Raw genomic sequence first — 10674 nt, 5'->3', positions numbered from 1 at the left:
TTTGACTGTCTGGTTTTTCTGTATATAGAGATTAATTCTTTTACAATTTTTGGATTTTTTTTTTTTTTTTTTTTAGTATGATGGGAATACTGACATTTTAAGAGAGAGAGAGCACGTGTACAAGCGAGCGTGGGGGTGGGGAACGAAGGGAGGGGGAGACTCTGCTGGGTGCAGAGCCCTACATGGGCCTCAGGGCTCGACCTCATGACCCTGAGATCATGACCTGAGCCAAAATCAAGAGTGGGAGAGGCTTAACCAACTGAGCCCCCCTCAGGACCCCCTTCCTCCACTTTTCTTGACCCAGGTGTGCTCACTGATAGAGAACAATCGAAAGCACTCACTTGACCAAATGCCCGCTAGCATCTCTATCCATTTCTCCTCTCCCTGTCTTCACTTCATGTGGCAAAATCCATTCATAATTGGGAGTAGTTGTGTTTATTTTTACTTCGATCACAAACCAAAACAGGAAGAGGTGCAAAAAATAACACTTCAGTTATCACAGGGGTTGGCTACTCTGCCCATGAAGAGAATAGTGTTGAGAGCAACTTCCCTTATAAGAACAAGGAAGGGCCTGTTGGCCTTGAAGGTCACCTTGTTGGGGTTCAGCGAACGGCCAGCAATCCCGACGACAGTACTTGCTGCTGCTTCACTGCCTTCCTCGTTGACCTGCAGACCAGACAGGAAACACAACAGAAACATTAGCTCCTCTGCAGTTCACTGGAGGCCATAAGTCAGTCACAGACATAGCAGTTGCTCAAAATGCTATTTGTTCTCCAGGGAAGAGTATGCTTGGGTCAGGTTGCGCTCCCACCAGAACCTGACTTTTACTCATTGTTTCATCCAAGGAATATTGATGTAAGCACTTGTGTTCCTCCAAGCTTTGTGCTGGGTAAGAGCAAGGGTTCCATTCGGGTAACCCCTGAGCCAGTAACATGGATATACACAAGACTGTTGCATTTCTGGCTGGCCCCATCATATGGGGTATGGCAAGAGGGTTATCTTGTACCAGATGCTAAAAGAGACTTTGAATCCAGATCAGAACTCTGTTGTGGAGGTAGTTTCACTCTTGGAGCATAAAGATCCCAGACAGGACTACCCCAAGCAACCACTCAGGACACTGGGTTTATGAAAAGACGAGGGTCTTATGGCTGAATGAGGTGAGTATTTTTTGGAGTAACAGTCTGACACATTGGTATTTTAATTCGCTGATAAGCAGAATTGCCAGAGAGACACCTTCAGAAAATTTTGCTTGGGGACCCGGAATATCACCAAAACTCTCCCTGCCTCTTAATGAAACACTTTAGATCCCTGAGCTTTGTGGAGCTGGTTGAAGAGATGCTGTCCCTGTCACTCTTCTTGCCTGCTTCCTTACCATCCTATGCCCCCGTCTTCCCATGCTGTTTCATGGTCATTCTAGGCCTGGATTTGTGAGCAGACAGGTCTTTGCAAGACCAGGATCATCTTATTCAAAGCAGACACTGGCTTCTAATGGCTTCCCAGATCTACACTCAGCTGGAGTCCTGTATATTGGGTTCCCAAGGTTTCCGAGGAAAACGACTTTGTTCCAAGAGCGGTGGAGGAACCTTGTGCCATTGTTTAGTGGGCTAAGGGGGAATAGCCCACTAAATCCAACCTCTGTGTCTTCCTAGTGGTAACTCAAAGCCCTCAAGGGTGTCTGAGTTGACTTCTTCCATTTAGGGTCCTTGGACAAGGACTTTTCAATCAGAAAAGAAGAAGAAGACCCAGCTTCCCTCACAGTCTTCCTAAGTGTACTTCCCTTCATAATCCATATCAAAGAAGGTGTCAGCAGTGGCATTTGTACTTCCAAAACCGCTAATCCAGTACTCCTGTAAGATCCCTAGGTCTGATCTCAATACCTTGAAGATACAGCCCTCTGGTCTTGCTGTTGCCCTGCAGGTCACAGACATCTGTCATCCTATGGATTTTATCCCCACGTTGAGGATTTGGGCACGTCACTCATAGCCTTTCTGTCAACCCTAACTCCTGCTATCATTTAATGCAGATAATTAAAATATCTTGGTAGGAGCCCAGTCAGCACCCTAACTTCCCCTTCCTTTCATCTCATCAACCCCAATGAGTACCACCTTCGCTCTGCATAACCAAACCAGGCCCACGGCATGCCTTGAATTTGCCATCTCTCAGACTCGTTCTACCTTTGAAATTATAATAATGACACTATCTTCTCAGACTATAATATTTTTCTTTTTCAAGCTATTGGATCTCCCTCAGTCTCATGGCAATTATTCTGCCTTCCTTCTGTCCTTTGATCCCTCTGAGCTTGGACTCTGCCACTGTATTTACTAGCACCATGCTCTGAAACCTTTCTCCTTTTACCATAACCTTTCTTCATGGTTTCCTCAATCCTGTGACCTTCTCTAACGGTGGCCATCTTCTTTTCCTTCCAGCCTGGTTCCCCCAGGAAACAGTGACTTCCCAAACCTGGTTGTGGATTAAAATCTCCTGAGGAGCTTTGTAAATATGCTGATTCTCAGACCCCATTCTGGATCTCCAAGAGTCAACTCCCCTCTGAACTAATGCTATTGGTCCATAGTTCAGTATTTGAGAACGAGAATTTCTATCTTTTTTTTTTCCCAAGATTTTTATTTATTTATTTGACAGACAGAGATCACAAGTAGGCAGTGAGGCAGGCAGAGAGAGGAGGAAGCAGGCTCTCCTCCGAGCAGAGAGCCTGAGGCAGGGCTCAGTCCCAGGACCCTGGGATCATGACCTGAGCTGAAAGCAGAGGCTTTAACCCACTGAGCCACCCTGGTGCCCTGAGGACGAGAACTTCTATAGGCTTTACATAGCTATTACTCTAGTAAATGGTTCCATGGGCACCTGAGTTGGGGAAACACTGGGTTAAGCAATATATGTTTTTAAGTTTTTATTAAATGTTTGACCTGCTTCAGGAGAAGTCGTGGGTGGGGGTTAGAACAATGGGACCATGAAGGCTTCACGGAGTGCTGTCTTGTAGAGGCCTCATGGAGGAGGGGGCTACAGATCTGGGGTTTGAGGGACACTGGAAACATGCCTTTTTCACAGTTGTGTCCTGCTCTTCACACACCTACTGTAAAACCATAGACCCAAGGTGCAAGAACCCCATAGTTATGAATCACATGAGACACCAATATACTGAGAAAAGAAGCGAGAGCGTTAAAAGAGAGCAAAGGAAGATGAACCCACCTCAAGAAAGGCCTTATGGAATGCATCTGAGATGTAGAGGTCACTCCGGCCTCCTGCGATAATACCTGAAGGAAAACCAGAGAAGGTTCTGTGAAGTGGGAGAAAGTTGGCTTAAACCCACAGAAAAGAATGCAGTTTGAATTAAGAGGTCCTGTGGGGCTTTTTTTGAAAAATAAAAATCCTGAATGCTCATCTAATGATACTCCCTAAGTAAATAAATGCATGTTAAAAAGAATAAAGTCCTTTAGGCTTTTTCAGCCTGGCTCCTGAGAATGTACTCTCATGCTTCAGCTCTTGGAAGGGGGCAGAGGACTCTGTTCTTAAAGAAAAACTCACTCCACTTAGTAGGAATGTCTTTCTTTCCAGTCTGGCAACATTTTCAAGATAGAAGTTGGTTAGACCTAGTTTAAATTTTTTTCAACTTTTATTTATTGAAGTCATCTCTACACCCAGCGTGGGGCTCAAATTCATGACCCTGAAATCAGAAGTCACATGCCCTTCCTTCTGAGCCAGGAGCCCCTGTTTAGACCCTGTTCATAGGCAGCCTATTAAAGGTAAATTCAATTACCTGACATTGTAAACTTCTTTTGAAAAAAGATATTTTAGTGCATATTTTTAAAGGATGGTAGGAACCAAGACCACAGAACACTGTTGCTGAAGTCTCACAGCGGGTGAAGGTTGGCCACATCTGTTGTCCAAGTGATGTTAGGGCAAACTCAGGAGCCCTTTGGAATATCAGGCTGTTCAACGTCAGCACTGCCTATGTTGCGGGACGAAGATGTCTCCCGCTCTGAATCATATCTTTGCTTTGAATTCTGATGTCTTTTCAAGTTCTTCTCTACCTGGTCCCATCGCGTATATCAGCTACAGTCTCAAAGCATCCCACTGCCCGCTAAGTCCCTGGACATCTTGGCGCAGACTCCCCAGGATATGGAAGAGGAACCAGACCTTGGGAAGGAAGGGCTCTCCCTGAGTTAGCAGCAGAACCCTTGCTCTACTCCTAACCTGCTCTTTTCTACCCTTTCCCCAATTCTTTCACCTTTGCTCAGCCCACCTTGGTGGGGGGAGGTGGACAGAGCAAAGAGAAAAGCCCTTCCTGGGCTAACCTGGGAGCCTGGACTTCTCAGGGCTGAACAGGTCCACGAGGCCCATGTCCTGCAGCAGCTCCTTCACACTGAAGCTGTCCTCAATGCGGAAGCGGGGCACGTGGGCCACCAACATGATCTCTGTCATCTCGTCCAGCCACTCCTGCAGCATCTCCGGGGTGAGCTCCTTCTCCACCTTGGCCAGGGTCTTCTGCATCTTGGGCAGGATGAGCACCATGGTGATGTCATCGCCCTTGAAGGGCAGTTCAAGCACCTGGGTGCCTTCGGCCACTTGACGATAGCGGAACTTGCCTTCCTGGTACATCATGGACGCCAAGCACGACTCCCCATTAGCCTTGTGGAATAGTTCCTCCCTTGTGTTCTCGGGACTGAACTTGGACTTCCACAGGCCCTGGGAGGAGACAGCAGGTGGAAGAATCACAGTGAGAAGACCACAACCCGCTGTAGGAGAATCCTGATGTGGGAAATAGTCACATTATTTTATCACCCTAATATGTAGGTAGACTTAGTAGAAGAAGAGGTTAGAGGGCTGTGGATGGAAAGGTTTACAATGACTATGGCAGTGATGGAATTACCAGTGGGTTTTTTTCTGTGAACTTTTCTGTATTTCCCAGATTTTCAGCAGTGGCTATTTATTTGCTTTACAACTAGAAAAATAAAAATGAAAACTGAGAATAACCTACTGGCCTCTTCACAAGCATCTTTTTGAGTTTGAAGTGCCTTTTGCTTTCTGCCCCCCACCTGTCTCTTTCTCAATCCAACAGGCTGGGCTCTGACCCCGATAAATAAAGGCCAGACATAGGTAATAACCCAGGGGGTTGTCTCGGAGCCCTGCCCCGGCAGAGAGTGAGTCCCGGCTAACTTCCTGCTCAAAGATGGAGAGACCCTGGGATACAAGATAGCCCTGTGAAATATTCTGAGTTGTAATTACCATTCCTTGTCCTTTCTAGCTGGTTGATTTGGGTCCTCCCCTATAAAACTAGGAGCTGGAGTTGGCTAATACTTGCACCGCTCTAAGCATTTCACCTGTGTTCACTTACTCAGGCCCCTCAGGAAGCCCATGAGGGAAGTGTGTCCTTATTCTCATTTTACAGATGCAGTATTCCAGGCGCAGAAAGGCCTCCGGTAACTCACCTGAGTTCACACAGCAGAAATGGAAGGGTCAGGATTTAAGTAATCTACCTGAGAGGCCCAAGGTCTCATTGATGGTATTATGAGAATAAAGAGGGCTAATAAACAGCAAAGCGTTCTGTAAACCATAAATGGCAATACACATTGCGTAACTACAACCTTCTCCACGCTGGGGGGGCGGGGGGGGGGGAAGGAAACCCCAAGGGACAGGTGGGTGACAACAGGCCTGGCTGAACTCCTGGGCTCTTGGGGGGGGAGGGGAGTACACGTAGAGCACAACCCAGGATGGGCAGATGTGCCCCAGTTCCCCCCAACTTAAACCTGTGGCCCTCCTGAGTACCAGGGGCCTGTTTATTCCCAGTACCCTGTCCCCCATTCCCCTTCCTGCATGTCTCCATTTGGAGTAGCCTTTAGAAATCTCAGCTCTGAGAAAGACAAAGCCATGTACACTATCCAGTCACAGGACTCTGCAGAATTTGGGCTGAGCCTGGCTCCTGCAGGTGCAGAAGCTCCAGGCAAGGGGAACTTTGAGTCACTATTGAAGCTGCTCCGGACAATGGAGAAAACCTCATCACCAAGAACTGTCAGTAGAGCCTACTGTGTTGTTCCAGATTCCAAAGTGGAGTTAACTGGATAGAAAAATTGTCACCCGTGTATAAGAGTTCAACACTATGCATACTTTGCAGCTGGGCATGCTGAGTTTGTGGGTGTGTACACTCTTCCTTGTGCCCAGAGACACAACCAGGCCCCCTGGACTTCAGGCCAGCAGCCATGGCCCTAGACATAGTTCTAGACTCTCAGTAAATTCGTATTTCTCCTCAGGCCAGGCATAGACTGTTTCTCAGAGAGGATCTATCTAATGCCTAATGGTGTGAAAGCAGATGAGCTGGAGGACAAGAGGATGTCCTCTGGGTCTCTCTGGGGCCATCTCAAGTACCTTGAAGTAAATGGTGTTGACCAGCACCAGGACGGTGAGCTCGTTGATGGCGTCCTCAGGCACAACATCAGTGATACGTCCTTCGGTCTTATTGGCTACCCATTTGTTGATGATCATTCTGGACTGCTCTGCATTTTCCTGAGGAGATTAGGAAACAAACCTACCCACCTGTGCTTTCAATGGGCTTCTCCACTTCCCCACACAGCATTTCATTTTATTCGTCAGCCCTTTGCCCTTTCCCACCGTTTCCCACTCTAACCCAGATTGAGGAGAAATTACATATCTAGTATAATGCCATGAATCTTCCAGATGGTTAGTAAATATTCACAGAAGAGAGAGAAATAAAGAGAAGCAGAAATAAAGGAACAGAAAAAAAAGAAAATAGTCTGGGGAAAAAGAAAACAAAATACTATTTTTCTGACATGTGCAGAAGTTAGTGAGTTATGCAGGGGTGAGGGGCAGGAAGGATGCCCTTATGTGGACCAAAAAAAAAAAAAAAAAAAAAAAAAAGAAAATTGGAGAAATGCTGCCTGAATAAAGCCACAGACTTCTTTGTTGCAGGACTCAGCCGCTTCATGAATCTCCAAAAGGAGGTTACAGCATGCAGCATACACCAACTTTATTTGAACCTGGTAATTTTTTAAAAATGAAGTAAGACTGGCATCTCCAGAGTCCTTTTTGGTCTTGGGGGATAACATGAAGAATTTATTATTTATACAGCGTTTTAAGAGCGGGCACCACAATCTAAGCCAGAGATACCATTGATTTCTCAGGTTTCCAGCAAGCAGATATGTTCCAGGGGTGCTGACTTCTAGGCACTCCCCACCCCCAAACTGCCTTCAACTAGCTTCGCCGCATTCATTTGGATCCTGGATTCTGCTTCTCTATCTTCTCAACCTCTGAGTGGAGACCAAGAACTCTGAGGTCGGGGACGACATCTGCGACTCACCTTAAAGTTCAGGGGCTGGAGCTTGGCTCCGTACACCACCTCACTGATGTCCTGGTAGGTCTCATTGAAGACAAGCGATTTGTCTCCGAAAAGGCGGTTGGCCGCCACTAACTCTGAGGATTTGTTGGCTTTCCGATAGAGTCGGCAGTTCAGTTTGGCAAAGAAAAAGTGCACCTGGTCAGACGTCTTCTCAGAGATGGTATCAAACTTAAAAACCTGTGGAAGCCAAAAGAACATGGTGGAGAAGCCTGGCTAAGGCGGTGGGGTCAGCTCCTGACCAACGGCCACCCAAGCTGAGACCTTTTTCAAGAGCAGCACCCCGCAGCCAAAGTCCTCAGCTCACATCTGCTAAGTGAATGCAGGATAAAAGGAGAACAAAGGGGGAGGAAGGAGAAAGGGGGAAAGCACGAAGAGACTGGGACACCACCTAACGTCTCTCCCCAGCTCTGGGCAGCACAGGTTTCCTTGGCGTCCAGCAGGGAGGCTAGGCAGAAAGGCTTCCCACTGTACCTCCATCAGCTGCTTGAGGGTGTTGTCACAGGCCCCCAGCTTGGTCATAGCAAAAGCTGTGGAGATACTCAGAGGCGACAGGAAAATGTTGTCCTTGTCATTCTTGGAGTCGGCCAAGTGCTTATAGAAGGCGGTGGCAAAGCGCGAATTGGCTCTGGACAGCTCCCAGACGCGCCGGTTGGTGGCCTCGGGGACCTTCTGCTCCGCGCCCTCCTCCTCCACCGCCTTCTTCTCCGTGGCGCGATAAATGCACAGGGGGTTCACGGGGATGTCCCGAGGCTTGGCGGTGCAGATGTCCTCCACGGGGTTCCAGTCACAGGTCACACAGCCCCAGAGCCCAGTGAGCAGCAAGGCCAGAAGACATGCTCTCCTATAGGGGGACAGAAAGCGGAGTTAAGCTTGGCTGGGAGAACCCCGATCCCCGCTGCCCGGCCCCGCCGTGCCCCGGAACGCGCAGGACTCCAGCCCCGGGAGTGCGGCCAGGCGGCGGGCCTGACCAGGACCGGTCGGTGGGCCGGGGGCAAGTGGATCCAACTGCCCCACACGGTCAGGTTGAAATTAAAATCAACGATTGAAGCAGTTGAGGGTCCTAAAGCACCGCGGGCCCAAGGCCGGAGGGAAACTAAGAGGCGCGCAGCTGCCGCTGGGCGCTGGGCGAGCCGGACCCACGCCCGGGCTAACAGGCAGGGCCCTGAGCGCCCCGCGCAGACTTAGCGCGGTAGGAGGGGCCGTTTCCAGAAGCTGCTTAGGAAGGGCCTCCTGGATGTTAAGAGTTGGGGATCTGGGCTAATGCAGCAGAGATTTCGGTAATAAAACAGGGGTAAGAAGGGATGAACAGGGCGAAGCCCCACCTAAGTGCCCAGGCCTCCCCAGGCCTCCAGCTCCAGCCCTACCTCCCCCACGGAGCGCCAGACCCACTGTGTGCCAGATAATGCCACCCGCACGACCTGAAGATTCCTTAGCGAAATGCCACCCGATTGTCCTGGTAAGTGTCCCCCAGCCACCTCTCCTCCTCCTCCATCCTCCAGTTCAGCAAACGGGAGCCTCAAGCCAGAAACCCGGCGGGGGGGTGGGGGGGTTTCTCCTTCCCCGTTCCTCACTTTCACCCTCATTAGTCAGACCCGGGACTCAAAGAACTCTGCGTCCTGCTCTTGCTGCCTTGGTGCAGGCCCTCATCATTCCTCTGCCTGGATTTTTGAATGTTTCCAACAGCGATTCACTAAAAGCCAGTGAAATTAACCTTACTTTTTAAAAAATGAGATCGTGCTACTGGCATATTAGGAGAATTGGAACACTGAGGCACACCGGGAGATTAACTCTTGTCGTACTTTTGTACAAAGACATGGTCGGCCGGGAGCTTCTTCTGGCTGACTTGGGAGTCTGTGTGGGTACTGAGGCTTCTCAGTCTCCCCTGGCAGAAAAAGGCTCGCTGAGGTGCTGGGCTGGCTGGAGGCTGGGGGCAGCTGAGGGGTCCTTGGCTCCCTGTGTGGGGTGAGGTCAGCTCTGCAGCCCTTTAAGAACAGAGGCACAGAGTGGGAGAGAAGCAGAGGCAGTTGGGGCGATAGAGAAGGCAGGGCAAAGAAGGAGAAAGAGAGAGAACCTTGCTGTTCATTTCCCCATCTTGCTTGCCTTTGGTTTCCCTTTTTGGTCCTCAGCTACATCTGGAAACACAAGTGGAGGCTGAGGGGGATCTGGGAGTGTTGTTCTTCCAGAGAAGAAAAACCAAGATGGTGGTGCCACAGCCTCCGTTGGAGCCTCCACAAACAGCCCAGGTCAAGAAGGGAATGTGTGCGGTATCGAGGGAGGAGGGGACCTCCCTGTGAGGCTAGTGAACGGGGCCTCTGTCCTTCAGTCAAAGGTCATTGAGATCTTGGAGCGGGGGCAATTGAGTGGAAAGAGAAGCGAAAAGGGAGTTAGGAGATCCTCACAGGTTAAATCCTCCCTCTTTTCAGCTTATGGCTGGCCTGAGAATTTGTGTTGGAGTGTCCCCAGGGCTACTCTGAGGGCTGGCACTGGCACAGCAGCTCTAGGCAGAGAAGACATCCCCTTTGTTTCTTGGGCTAAGAACCCAAGGTGTGGCTGCCCCCAAGAGGGGGTGGAAGGGAGGGTGCTTGGAAGGACGTCTTCCAAACACGTCTTTTATTGTTACTACGAAGGAGAGGGCCTAGTTTTCTGGAAGGGATGGAGGCCATCTTCAGCAGAACTTCAAAAGTGAAAAACTCCAATGAGGGCATGCAAAAGAGAAAACTTGCCTCTCTTACCTTTTTCCGGTAGCTACAGTTCCTATCCCACTGGAAAACATGGTTGCTAATCTTCCACAGGGCCGGGTGAGTGGAGATAGTGTGTTCTGAGGCAATCGCTCTGAAAACTGGTTCTTTTCTCTGAATCTGACTGAGGTTCCAGAAGCTAGGGTGGGGGAGGGAGCTGGTGACGAGGGGAAAACTGAGGTCAAAGGCTGATGACCAGCTCCCAGGGTTAAGCAAAGTGTAGAGCCCAGCATTGCTTAATTAGAGAAGTTTTAAAGTTCAGTCAGGGCGAGGAAAGACAAGTCCCACCTCTCTTAGGCATATTCCCTCACTCTCTTCATTAATTTTAGAGAAGAGGAAAAGGAGGACATATTCTCAAATTTAAACCTGGTCAGAAAATGCCTGACAGAGAACTTTGTCTACAGGATTTTTTTTTTTCTTGGTTAACTAAACCAGGAGGTAGAAAATAGGTGAATATAACTAGTCAAGTTCAATGTCCAGAAATTTCTAACTTTCTCCCTGCTCAGTGCAATATGCCCCCCCCCTTCTCTTTTGGAAGATTTATTTATTTGACAGAGAGCACAAGTAGGC

The 10674-nt window shown here is 49.0% G+C and overlaps 1 protein-coding gene and 1 long non-coding RNA gene across 3 annotated transcripts in view; one reads left to right on the top strand and one right to left on the bottom strand.

The window, feature by feature from the left end:
• Window positions 1-419: 419 nt before the first annotated feature.
• Window positions 420-10257, bottom strand: SERPINC1 (serpin family C member 1). Its single transcript, XM_082704428.1, has 7 exons — window positions 10099-10257; window positions 7838-8207; window positions 7328-7543; window positions 6379-6516; window positions 4311-4701; window positions 3205-3269; window positions 420-666 (listed from the first exon to the last, which is right to left on the bottom strand). Exons 1-7 carry the CDS (start codon window positions 10137-10139, stop codon window positions 490-492), a joined length of 1398 nt encoding a protein of 465 aa, XP_082560554.1. The 5' UTR covers window positions 10140-10257; the 3' UTR covers window positions 420-489.
• Window positions 8604-10674, top strand: part of LOC309850485 — a 28953-nt gene continuing 26882 nt past the window's right edge. The window contains exon 1 of one of the 2 annotated variants that reach the window (XR_014304267.1): window positions 8604-8822. This is a non-coding gene — a long non-coding RNA (uncharacterized lncRNA). Of the gene's footprint in view, window positions 8823-9295; window positions 9610-10674 lie in introns of those variants that run through there. The other variant, XR_014304268.1, reaches the window with a different exon arrangement.

The sequence above is a fragment of the Mustela nivalis genome, assembly GCF_964662115.1.
Source record: "Mustela nivalis genome assembly, chromosome: 16".
Taxonomy (NCBI): domain Eukaryota; kingdom Metazoa; phylum Chordata; class Mammalia; order Carnivora; family Mustelidae; genus Mustela; species Mustela nivalis.
The sequence above is the reverse complement of the archived record's forward strand: the minus strand, read 5'-3'. Positions and strand labels throughout refer to the sequence as shown.

Excerpts from the sequence above, each read along its gene's own strand:
- SERPINC1 (XM_082704428.1), bottom strand. The coding sequence starts at position 10,139 with ATGTTTTCCAGTGGGATAGGAACTGTAGCTACCGGAAAAAG. Across the intron at positions 6,517-7,327 it reads TCCAGCCCCTGAACTTTAAG|GAAAATGCAGAGCAGTCCAG; the intron begins GTGAGTCGCAGA and ends TAATCTCCTCAG. Across the intron at positions 4,702-6,378 it reads TCAACACCATTTACTTCAAG|GGCCTGTGGAAGTCCAAGTT; the intron begins GTACTTGAGATG and ends GTCTCCTCCCAG.